We start from the raw sequence: 13,194 nt of genomic DNA on the forward strand, positions 1-13,194 counted from the left end.
ATTCTCGCTCGCCTCTCTCGCTTTATACACAGAAGTGTATAATTCTGTTTCTGTTTTGTATAAAGCGAGAGAAAATTGTATATACACATGCAAAAATGTATATCTTCGTGTTATACACTTAATTATACAATTTACAAACATTTTACTTCAAAAATTGCAGAGAAAAAGGCCAACGAATTATACAATTGCGAATTATACAATTGCAGTGAAATACAATTTTCTCTAGCTTTATACAACAGAAGTGTATATATTGTGTTTCTGTTTTTGTATAAAGCGAGAAAAACATATATCTTCTTGCTATACACTTATAATTATGCAATATACATACATTTTAATTCGATTCAACTATATGCAAAGCAAATTATACAATTGCAGCGAAATAGGCCAACGAATTATACAATTTAGGCCAGCAAATTATACAATTTAGGCCAGCGAATTATACACTTTTATATGTATAGCGAATTATACAGTTTTTATGTTTGCTATGGAGCGCAATTATGCAAAGTTTGCTATATTATACAAATATGAATTTTTTGTTTGCTATATGTGAAAATTGCCCTAAATAAAAATGCCTTGGAACCGATCATTTTTTTTCTTTAAAGCTTAGTTATATTAATTAAAGGATGAAGAAATTGATGCAACATTGGGTTATATTTATAATATATAAGAATTGCATGTATCAGAGATTGATAAATGGTCACTTCACTTATCTTGACCAACTGCCACGCCACATAATTAATTATATTTTCTCAGTTTTAATTTTTTCTTCTTTTTTTGGTTGACGTAGTATAGGTCCACAATATTTATCTACCTTAGTGATGTACACTAAATAAAATATTTTTTTAATAGTTTTAAAAAATAAGCATATATTATTTAACTATAATTAAATAATAGTATCTCTATTTGTATTTATTTGTCACTGTTTGACTTAGTACACTCATTGAGAAAACAATTATTGATATATATACTTTACTTAATTATCTTTATTCATGAATGATGTTTAATATTAGATCTTGAAAAATGATATGCAGTATTTAATGTCAACGGTGTGGTCGTGTGGATAAAATAATTATTTTTCCTTAATAGGTCAAAAGTGACAAGTAAAAGCAAACGGAGGAGGAAGTAATAAATATATGGTGCCTAAATATTTTGATACACATATTTTATCTTGTGATGGGAGTGAGTCTCAAACAAAAGATGAAATGTTTTTGTTAAATGTAAGGTTTCTAAACTAAAATCTCTAACAGTAATTTATAACTGAAAATTATTATTAAATTTATCATAATGTAAATTTGTACACATTTTTTACGTAAATTTGTTTTTCTCAAGTTCTTTTTTATGGGGAAAAATTTGAATAAACGCAAACTACTACTCTAATACTGATAAAAGAACTTAAATCTTTACTTATACACAAACTGCTATAACTATAAAGAATTCAAAAACACGTTTTAAAATACACACATTTTAGAAGTTCCCCCAAATCAATTCTAATTGCTAAGAAAATCTTTATTGTGTAAGTTTTCTACTTCATACATATGAAGTGTTGCTATCATTTTTGGTGGTCGGTGATCGATAAGTATCTTATATCTGTAATTATACGTTTTAAATTTAAAATATTTGAAATAAGATTACTTTTAGTAGATCACGCTTGAACCTTAAAATCGAACATTCATGTTAGAGGCAAAAGTAGAGTTGGGACATCGAATTTATCTTGAATCTAATATTTTTTATGTGAAGCAAACTTTATAAATAAGAATTTATTAAAATTGCAACAAATGATATACCAAAATTCACAACTTTAAAAATACAATTAGGTCAAATCTAAATGTTAAAGATCCATGATCGTTCAACTATAAAGTTTAAATTCTCAAATTTGTCTCTATTTGTTGTGTTAATTTGAATCAATTCATATTAATGGTTAAATCAATTGCTTAAATGTGTGCATAGAACACATCAAAACAACCAAAGTCGCTTCCGTACAAGGACTTGCAAATTCAACCAATCTAAAAACATAGATTTGATGGTAATTACCAAACAACATTAACGGCTCATTTGGATATGAGATATAAAATCATAATTATAATTAAATTGATTTGAAATTGAAATTTTAATTGGACATATAGTTTGAATTTCTCAAATTGTTCTTCTTTTATACAACTCAGCAAAAGAAAATGTGCCCAAATTAATTTATTGTATTCTGTAATTAAAAATTGTATCTTGTATATAAAATAATAGATTCATGTATTATAAATTAGCATCTTAAATACATGATTTATGTGGGTTATTTTGACAGGAAAACATTAGAGTTCACAGCAAAAATAATGTATCAACTTATCTTCAGGAGAAGTGAAGAGATAATAGTGCTACTAAACTAAATGTAAAGCAAGATTTGGTTTCCAAGTTACAAGCAAAGCAACCAACGAATCCATTAAATTAATATGCCCGCTCATCATTAAATGTTTTCCCATGCTGTAGAGAGCTCCTCTCATTAACCACACTTGACTACTTTGATAAAACCCAAAAACACTTGAAAAAGAAATAAATCCCAGAAAGAGACTTGTACAGTTAAAACACAAGCTTTCTGACCATAGAAAAACCCCAGCAAAGGATTATCAGATTCTAGTCTCCAGTGCTAATATTATCTTCTTCCTTGGACCCTGAAACAACCAAAATGTAAAAAACCTTTCAATCAGCACGTAATAGAAAAGACCACTGCCCGTGCCATTTCACTAGTACAGCATCACACCATTCACGCCTCTGTGCCCATCACCAACCCAATTGGAAAAAGAAAAAAAAAGATTATTGAGTTTAAGAAATAAAAGGACTTTTGATATGTGTGTGTGTGTGTGTGAAGTACCACAAATATCATTTTAAAATGAATAATGGTGAGAGGAGTTCAACATGACTTTATTTTCTCTCTTTACAAGACAATGAACTTTTACATCATGTGAATCGCAACAAGACAAGCCATTAAGTAAAATGGGGATGCTATGAAGAAATAGTTTCCAAAATGAGAAATATGTCAATTGTCATCTTTCTAGAGAGACTAAAAGGTTACAGAGGTTTTTCACTGAAAGTCCCCACGTGGTCAGGGTTGACTCTGAAATGCAAATCCAAAGATGTGCCACTCAAGAATCCTTTGGCCTAACCCTTTAAAATCCTAATCTCTCGAATCAGCATGATTATCAAGACAGTCAAACTTAATAGCTTCCAAGAAACACTTAATTGAAAAATCTCTTATCAAAAACAATTGCTACTGAATTAAACCTTCTCCATTAAGATTTTTCATCCCATTCATAACCAAAAAATTAACAAGAAGATGAAAAACAGGAGGTCACAATCTTCAAATGAATCCTCATACAAAATTATGATACTTACCATTGGTATTCCTATAGCTTTTAGATCTTCATCTGTCATGTGCACAAGAGCAGCCATATCAACCTACAAGAAAAGAACAGGGAAAAGGTGAAATTCTGCAGGACATCAAACTAAATTAAAAAGGAAAGAGCAGCAGTCATTTACATACTTCTTCAGCTTGAAATGTAATTGCATACTTCTCAAGACCCAATGACTGTAGAAAATTATCCACTGATTCCGCCTGCACCAAATGTATAAACCAACCTTTATATATAAGAGCAGTCCACACTGTATGCTGGAATAGCAAATGAGCATGCTTGAGTAGTTTTCACCCATTTTTGTTTATTCTGTGATTAGCTGATAACATAAGCGTAAAGAACCAGAGTCCTAAGACAAGTAGAATGAGCAGCGACAGCCACAAGTCAACCACCGATTACACAGTAGTAAGAAATGCAGAGTAGGTCTAATTGCACATAAAAAATTAAAGCTAAAGAAATATGAGATGTGCAGATCGAATGCAATATGCTCACCACACACGATGTCACTAAACAGCAATAAGGTAGCAATGAAAATGCTGCAGAACATGTGAAAGTGTGTTGAAAGACGTCGAATGGTAAGACTGGAAAGAAATCATAGAATCTACATGATGTCTTATAGATAACAATAACAGTGTTAGTTTAATTCCTGTTTCTACTGTAAACCAGCACAGACGAAAGTGGCGTTGCCGAATGCAAGCATGATTTGACTAGACCATGAAATTCACAAAATGAGTTGGGGATAAAGTTTGGAAATAAGTTCACAGCTGTGGTGCATGCCACAATGTTGTTAAAAGCAGGACTGAATTACAGAGACGTAAAACTCAAGGTAAGTGCAATGTACATCAAGCACTTAGGTTGAGAAAACACTTAATAGTCGCGAGTCGTGCACCAAGATGCCCACCTAATGAGGGTAGCATGGAATAATGAATATTACTGACAAACAGGCGAAGCACCAAAGGTCATGGCCTCGGGACAATGGCACTACAGTGGATGAAACCCAAGGGAGACAGCTTTTAGTGATTTCTTCCCATATGACAAAGCCTTGGTGGGGAGATTTACTTGATATCTGCACCAGGGGAAGGTAGCAGGTATCTAGCAGAATAGTATAGGCACGTGAAACTGGCCAGGACACCACTGTTCTGAATGAAATTGAATCTACTTGACAAAATGATATATTAGTGATTGTGAATAGTAAATTTAAAATGTAGCAAGACAAAATTTATCCATTAAATCAGAATCAGAGATTTTTGTGATTTCTGGACTAGATTGACCTGATTTTTATTTCAAATATTTCTTCTCATTGCAGGCTTTTCAATATATAATTGTTGTTCACCTTGGACATGTATAGAGGAATATGATGTGTTGCTTCCTTTATGTGCAAACTCCATGAGATACAAAAAGTACTAGGTCGTCAGTCCATATTACTCTTTCCTAACTATGATAGGCTTTTATTTTTTCTTTTAATTTTCTGAAAGAAAATTTCAGTAAGTTTTGCTCCAAAACAAAAAAAAACACTACATCAGTCCCTAGGAAATAGACCACATTAAATTTCAGCTTGAGGAAGCCACCTGCATAAAACCACCTTGTCAAGGAAATAGGGGGGCAATGTGGAGGGATAGAAACGGAAGACGATACTCTTCTAAAAAATCATCTGAAATAGGCCAGATCTAAGGTAAAAGGTTTTCTAGAGAAGAATCCGAGTAGCGTCGAGATCGAGCAGAGCTTTGAAATGCAGATATGGTGTGAAAGCCCTCCGGTGATGAAAGTCGCCGGGACAAATGAAGGCAATTTCAAGAAGAACCCTAATCGCTATTTTGGAGAGGTGTCACAGTGTTTTGGAGATAGTAAGAGACTAACACCCTATTCTGATGAAAGGTGTGTGTCAAATTCAGTTTTTGTAGAAGATAAAGAGTTAAATTCAGGGGCGAATCTAGGATTACTATATCATGGGTGCACCACTGAAAGAAAAAAATTTATTAAGTGGGAATTGATACCTAGCCCTCAAAACCTTTTATGCTTTTTGACAATTCAGAGGCGAATCTAGAATTTCTTGGGCATGGGTGCACCACTAAAAAAAGGAAACAATGTATTAAGTGGGAAATGATTTAAGCCTTCTTAAACTCCAAAGAGTCGACTCGGGCTTCAGTCGAAGAACCTTTCCTGCACCAAGTGATAAACGATTGATTACAAATAGTTAGGACTTTTTTCTACGATGTCCCAGTCCTCATGGTGAATAACTCAACATCCAACTAAGTGTACCTTTTGGCCTTCTCAGACTCCTTGTAGAGTTCCTGATAGAAGCTCACTATGGAATTTTTATTTCTTCAGGATCAGTAACTTCAACCCTCGACTTCGAGGCTGTCAATGGAGTTGAATCTTCTGTGAGCATTGGCCATTCCGTGGAAGTACTAGGTGTTTTTGTCACCATTTTTTGACCCGTTGTACCCTGGATCTCTACCTCCAAGAATTTTCTCATTTCTGGACACCTCTTCGAACTCCATAGCCAGCTGAATTTTCTCCAACTGTTCATCATCTGTACAAAAGTTTGAGATCCTGAATGGATTCCAGATTTCCACTTGTGACAGAATCTGATCTTTACTTTCCTTCCAGTTGTTCTTGTTAGCTTTGCTCCATTCTTTGATCTTGACTTTCAATTGACAGAGCTTAGCCAATTGAAAATCAATTCAGCCAGTGGAATTGAAGCCGCTCCACCATTCTCTCACTTTGTCTATGAATCCTTTCTCCTTAGGAAGAGAACAAGAATCTATCTATTCTTGTGGCACAACTGTGATTTTGACCTCTTCTCCATGTATAACCTCCAGAAAGAGGTGGATCCAGTAACTCAAGATCATTTATGCATTGGTTGAAATCAGCCATGGCTCTGGTTATTCTGTTATAGTTTGTCCTTTCAGAGGGAAATCTGGATACATTTAAGTCCCCACAAATCACCCAGGGCCCTTCACATATTCCTCTAATAGCTGAGATTTCCCACCACAACTCTTCTCTTTCTTTTCTGTCACACTCTGAATATACAACAGGAAGACACCAAGTCAAGTCTTGGCTGATCCCAAATAGTTTATAAGGGAGCATCTGAATGCCACTGTCGATGAGCTCCCCTTTCCATTCCCTCTTGTCCCATACTACAATGATTCCACCACTTCTACCAATGGAGTCCATCCATACCCCTCCAACCCATCTGTTCCCCAAAGTTGTCCCCATAATTTAGTTTCTATGAATTCATAGATGTATTGCCCCCCTGAACTAAGGATTTTTTTGTCTCCTTTTATCCTCATTGTTCAACCCCCTTACATTCCATGTTAAGATTTTTACCTTCATGATCAATTTGTGTTGTTGAAAGGGGTTGGTACACTGTTATTCTCTGAAACTTTTGGGAGGATGCACTGGCTTCATTCTTGAAGATGAAGGTTTTCTTTTTTTTTTTTTGGTCAGCAAGGGACCAGTGATGATCCATTACAAAGAAAGATGAAGGGTTATCTTATTTTGTTTGTGGGTGGAATGGGTTTAAAATAAATTTTGGATAAATTTTTTAATATAAAATAGGGAAAATTATTGAGATTGAGCCATGTGTCCATCCGTTAGCTTTAAGGGTATACACAACCCAAAAGATTAATGGTAAGGGTGTATACAATCTTGAAGTATAACGGAGGCTATTGACATACTATTTGTGATAGTATATTTGTCCTGCTTCCATTTTCTAATTGATGTGGTTGACAATTTCCAGTCATTGGCAGCACTTTTGGGATGTGAGCTGGGACCCTACCAACGGTACATTTGGGTCTCTCTTTAGGTTTCCAAAACAAGGTAATTGAAATATGGAATAAAGTGATTCAAAGATGTGAGAAGAGATTGGCTAGCTGGACAAGTCAGTATTTATCTTTCGTGGTATAGTTATTTTGGTTAATAGTATGTTCGATGCTTTACCAACTTATGTGATGTCTTTGTTCCCCTTACCAGGCAAGGGTTAGAATTGATGCTTTAAAGAGAAATTTCATTTGGCAAACAAAACAAGGACGAACAAGTTATGCACCTGATCTAGTGGAAGTCTCTAATCACTACCAAATCAAAAGGAGGCCTGGGAATTAGGGATTTAAATGCTCAAAATACTAGTCTTTTGATGAAATGGTTGTGCAGGTTAATATGAAAGAGAATAGCTTATCAAGAAGGGTAATTTGCGACAAGTATGGTCAGGAAAGGTTGTGGTTCACACTTCATGTTAACAACCCTTATGGTTTTGTTTTTAGAGAACTCTAACATCTTTTTTTTTTTTTGATGAAGTAGAGAACTCTAGCATCTAGGTTGATAATGGTAGAAAGACCTTGTTCTATATTCAGTCAACTGATTAAGGCATGCGTATTTGCAAGATCGTTTTCCTGATTTGTTCAGTATCTCAATCAACCCTTATGCTTTTATTTACCCACAATTAAGGAGCGGTTAAACCCTGGTACAAGGTTCAAAATGTGTTGAGTGCTTCCCCCTTGCTCAATGTGCGCTTCATTGTCATTATCAAGGTTCTAAGACATACTTTTCCTTGCCAATGAACTCTACTGAAGAGATGACAGTAAGCTGTTGTTGTTTCACTTTATAGTAATTATTTCTCAATTTCTTTGTTCATATATTTGTCATTCATGCTTATAAATTATCAGTCTTGGAGTAAATATATATTTGTATTTTTTTTTCTCTCTTTGCGCCTTTTTACATTATATCACATGCTTATTTGCGCAAAGCTTTGCACTTAAAGCCTCGACGTACCTTAGAGCTCTTTTGCGCTTTTTGCTTTTGACAACACTGTTAAGGAGATGCCAGGGTGGAACATTACCTTCTAGAGGGCTCTAAATGATTGGGAAATTGAAGGAACATTGGAGTTCTTAGAGACTCTGGAGGATTTTCAGGGGGTTAACAGATGCAGAGGTGCAGTGGAATCATTATAGAGATGGGAATTTCCCAGTCAAGTCTGCCAATCTGATAATTGGTAACTGTGTCCAACAGATTGATGGCTATCCATGGAAGCCAATTTGGAAAACAATTGCCCCTTCATAGTTTTTTTTTTGTCTCACTTGGTTGGTGGCGAGACAGGCAGTTTTGACTCAAGAAAGGCCGAGAAGAATGGGGTTCCAACTATGCTCCAGATGTTAGTTTTGCAAGACAACCACAGAAACTAATAGCCATTTTTTTGGACACTGAAACTAATAGCCATTTGTATCTTCATTTCTCTTTTACTATCCAACTATGGAAACTATTACTCAATGTTGTGGGAATCAAGCGGTGTGTGCCTAAAAATACTCTTGATCTTCTTAAAAGCTGGAACAGTTTGGGGGAAATAGTTAGGCCTCATTTGCTTGCATTTAGTGGAAGCCTGAATTAGGCCATTAAGTGCATTTGTTTTCATTAAGATTGAAGCACTTAATTGGTCTGAATAGGTCTTAATCACTACGATCTTGAACCAAGTCTTAATATCATTAAGTTGTATTTGTGTGCAATATAATATTCACCACCACTCCATCCATAATCACCTGACATCACCACTAACCACCTCTGTCATCACAATCTACCACCTTCGTATTATACTATATCCATTCTCGCCATCTCAACCACCACTATCAACCACCAATACCTACTACCAGCCAACTCCACCATCACAACTAGCGCTACCGCCAACTAGCACCAACACTTTGTTAACCATCACACACATTCTTCAGCGCCACCACCATCAGCCCACTACCACCATTGTGGTCAATCCTTATTGTAACCATCTCAACCACAACTAGAACCACCGCCAACTACCACCACATTCTTCAGTCACCACCCAACTACTAACATAAATTAACTTCACCAACACCACTACTACCAATCACCACCATCATAATAGTCACTCCAATACCAACCACTTGTACCATCATAGCTTTCAGCACCACCATTACTAGCCACTACCACCACCACTACAAATCTTATCCACCATCACTAGGGAACATAAAAGTTGTGTTTTTTAATCAAATAATGATTTTATTTTATTAAATTAATATTTTTTCTAATATTAAATTAAATTTTTATTTGAATTGTATATTTATAGGGCGTACTATAGAACCCTATTGCCATGACATTGTTCCAAGCAGGAAACTGACCCACTGAACAAATAACAAGACCAGCAACAAAATGTAAGGAGTTAATAACTAAAGAACTGGAAGTAAAGGAAGATGGTATCATGTAATTCATGCCACATGTTACTTTTGTCTAGAGACCTATTACCCTTCTGTGTGGGAAAATTCTGAGAGTATATCGCCTTTTCTTACTGGGGATCAGGCTGTGTCTGCTCACATTTTATTGGCAATATCACCATTTGATAAAGAAGTAACGCTATTAACAAGGAACTTATTGGTGAAACTAATCTGAGTAAGGAGATCTTGCCTTTTGCTGGGGCTTCTTCTTTGAAACTGTGCTGGCAATTTTTTTTGTCTCCATGGCAGGAGCTTCAGCTGTGCTACTTCTCCTGACATGTTTACTTATTTCAGGAGCCACCTTCAGCTTTGCTTTGGGGGGATCATTTTCCACTTTTTGTGAGTATACAGTACCAGAAAGCTTTTCACGCAGATCCCGGACACCTCCAGAGACAGAACCTTTAACACTTTGAGTAGCTTGTTGGACACTTTTCTTTTGTAGTTTCAGACGAAGATCCTTAGCACCGATTCTCTGGCCTGTGAATGCCCATAAAAGATGTCAAAATTTTTAGTGGAGCAATCACAAGTATATTGCCTAATGAATAAGTAAATCTAACTGAACCTAATGGTATCAAACAACACCGTACTTGATCCTGGAAGCTCATGACGCTCGTAAAGATCATGCTCCCATTTGTCATCTTCTTCTCTGTGCCTACAAATAGATTACAGAAATTGAACCAGAAAGTTAATAGGACTCCACCATGGAAGGCTTAAAGCTAAAAAAAAAAAAAGGCAAGCATGATCTGATATACTTTATCATCACTATTACCTTACAAATAATCTAAGTTGTGTGGCCTCTTCACTTTCAATGCCGCACCCATGTCGACACGACGTGGGTGTGGATGTGGGTGTGGGATCCATACCAGATATGGTCAACCGATTTATCGGTACTTTGACCAAAATCAGTAGAGAAATTCGAAGACAAATACACTGATTTCTAATAGTATTCAGTAAAGAAATGCATTTTTACTTGATAATAATTACATATTCGAACTTGCTCTCGAAAATCCGTGCATACCTTTCCTTCCAAATAGTCCACAATAGTTAAGGCATATTTTTACAACTCTATTTTTATATTTGAATTACTTTTAGCCAAATCCCCACACCCGTATCCATGCCTAGATCTGTACCCCTAAATCTTAAATTTAGATCAGAAGGATCCAACCTCTAGATCCGCACCTGTATCAGAAACCAAAACCCAAGTCCAAGCAACTTAGCAAATAATAGTTTTTTAGCTATCTTGTTCATTTCCCATTTATAGAATGCATTTCCCAAGAAATGTGAGAGGCTTTGAAGGGAAGAAAGTTATTATACAGCAGCATAAATACAAATTGTTCATGGCTTTTGGTGTAATCTACAGGTTGTAATGGATGAAGATAGTATTGTTAGACTTCATAAAATCTTTACAAGAATAGGGCTTTTATTGTAGATGTCCTTCTTCTATGTAATTTTTATGGACAGGAGGATTACCGCCTCTTCTACTGCCTTAGCACCAACTTGGTGCTTAACTGGTGCTAAATATTGCTGCAGTTTTAATACATAATCTACTACCTTCTCAAAAAAATAATGCATCTCCCGGAACTAAACATTAGATCAACTCAAACTTTATGTTTTTGAACTTCAGGCAGACAGTCCAATCTTCGAGGATCCAGAGCTCCATAAGGAATTTATTCAGTTAGACTTCTAATAGGCCATACGGAAGCAACAAGGAGGAAGGCCAAGTAAGCAACAATTGCCACTTCCCGGAAGAAAATTGACAATTACACAAACGCTCTCGGTGACACTGTTTAACAGGTATTCACAGTTTTACAAATATTCAAATTCCTAAACCACATTTAATTGAAAGAAGTGTGCCCAAAAGAATTAGAATCCTATCAAAAGTTTGCCAATAAAACTTAAACTGCTACTCCCTGTCCCGTTAAATGTGCACACCTTCTTTCTTAGTCTGGCCTAAAAAGAATGAGGACATATCAGAGGGAGAGTAGGGTATGACACCCTTGTTGACAGCTTTCCATATTTAGAAAAAATTCAATTTTAAACTTCTTGCAGATAATGTATAGCAATATAAATATTTTCTAGCTTGTTTTAAAGCACAAAGCTCAAGTCTGATTCTTTTCTTAACTCATGCCTAGTCAAGAACAATAAAAAGACGTGGAAGGGAGTAAATACTATCTAATAAAAATAAGAAAAACTAACTTTAGAGAGCTATTACAATTTACACACATCTCACGTGGTAACAACAAAAACCGTGACAGAAAATCTCTACAGCAAGCAGAAGGAGAATATTGTTCTTCTGAATACCAATCCTGTACTGGATTGAAGAAAAAACCCTACTTAAAGTACTAAATAACACATCTGACCAAATACATATACACAAACAGAAAGACATGAAAAAAGCTAGAAGTTACAAAAATCAGAAGTAATAATAAATGTAAGCGGATAAGGATAGAAAAAGGGGAAAACCTCTTGCCGGTAACTTGTCTACGACGAGCGAAATCATCAGCAGTGTTGCCGTTAAGCCTATCCCTTATCGACCTCTTTGTCACTGCCTCCACCCGATCGGCGTACATCGTGTTCTCCGAATGGCCCCGCACTCGATTCTTAGCACGGAACCCTAACCTTAACCCTAATTGAACTTTCACTTTTATAGACACGAATTGGAGGAAATTGAGAAGTGGAAATAGAGAGGAGGCAGGGATTTTGGGGGAACTAATTCACGAGAGGTTTTTCGGCAGATATTATTCTGCTCAGCTTATATAATAATAAAAATCAAAAGAACCGCGATTCAGCCTACTCTCTCGATGATATGGGTTAAAGATTCGGGTTAATGGGCGATGAATGGGTTTGGATAAAAAAATTAAATGGGGAAAATTATGACATATATCAGTTAATTAGCTACTATAGATATATTGTTTACATTAGTTAAAATTTGAAATTTAAGCTAGCTACAATTGCATTTTCTCTACGTGAAAATATCTAAAGTGATTTCTGTTGAAGATCAAATATCATAGTTTCTAGAATAGTCACTTGGACAAGTATCTTGTAAAAATATTTACATATTTCAGAGTAGAAGATTATGTTAATAGATTTTTCTTTTAGATGTTTTAAAGGAATTAGATATATGTAGTGAACCATAGAATAGTTTAGTAGATGTTTTAAAGGAAGTAGATATTTGTAGTGAATCATGGAATAGTCTATATTTTATAGTATCCAGAACCATCCATAAGTAAGTATAAATGGGGGATGGTAATTGGTATTAGGGGTGTACATGATCGGATTGGTTCGGATTTTTCAAATATCAAATCAAATCATTTATGTAAAAAATTTAAATGTATAAACCAAACCAAACTAGTAAAATTTAGATTTTTTTGAGTTTTTCAACCTCGGGTTGGCTCGGGTTTTTCAAATACCAAACCAAACCATTGTGTCGAATTTTAAAATGGGAAATCTTCACTAATAGACACTTAAAAACAATTAATTACTCTCTTTAGCTTTACTTTGATAATTACAATCTATAGCTATATGTTATATGGATGAGAGAGGCGAGCGAGACTGAGAGAGAGAGG

The 13,194-nt window shown here is 35.3% G+C and overlaps 1 protein-coding gene across 2 annotated transcripts; it reads right to left on the reverse strand.

Moving 5' to 3' along the window:
• Positions 1-2,319: 2,319 nt before the first annotated feature.
• On the reverse strand, positions 2,320-12,387 carry LOC107031699 (SEC23-interacting protein). 2 transcript variants are annotated; one of them, XM_015233149.2, is made up of 6 exons: positions 12,092-12,387; positions 10,216-10,280; positions 9,819-10,105; positions 3,527-3,598; positions 3,379-3,441; positions 2,320-2,657 (listed from the first exon to the last, which is right to left on the reverse strand). In XM_015233149.2, the coding sequence occupies exons 1-6, from the start codon at positions 12,196-12,198 to the stop codon at positions 2,613-2,615; spliced, it is 639 nt and encodes a 212-aa protein (XP_015088635.1). In that variant the 5' UTR covers positions 12,199-12,387; the 3' UTR covers positions 2,320-2,612. The 2 variants fall into 2 exon arrangements, with proteins under 2 accessions (XP_015088635.1, XP_027767596.1); XM_027911795.1 differs by lacking the exon at positions 2,320-2,657 and adding an exon at positions 2,664-2,757.
• Positions 12,388-13,194: the final 807 nt, after the last annotated feature.

This window comes from Solanum pennellii, chromosome 9 (assembly GCF_001406875.1).
Source record: "Solanum pennellii chromosome 9, SPENNV200".
NCBI lineage: Eukaryota > Viridiplantae > Streptophyta > Magnoliopsida > Solanales > Solanaceae > Solanum > Solanum pennellii.

Bases quoted from the DNA above. Each gene is read 5' to 3' on its own strand.
- LOC107031699 (XM_027911795.1), bottom strand. From the start codon at position 12,198: ATGTACGCCGATCGGGTGGAGGCAGTGACAAAGAGGTCGATAAGGGAT. The intron at 10,106-10,215 runs GTACGGTGTTGT...GGGCATTCACAG, and splicing joins TCATGAGCTTCCAGGATCAA to GCCAGAGAATCGGTGCTAAG. The intron at 3,442-3,526 runs GTATGTAAATGA...CTTTTCTTGTAG, and splicing joins TTACATTTCAAGCTGAAGAA to GTTGATATGGCTGCTCTTGT.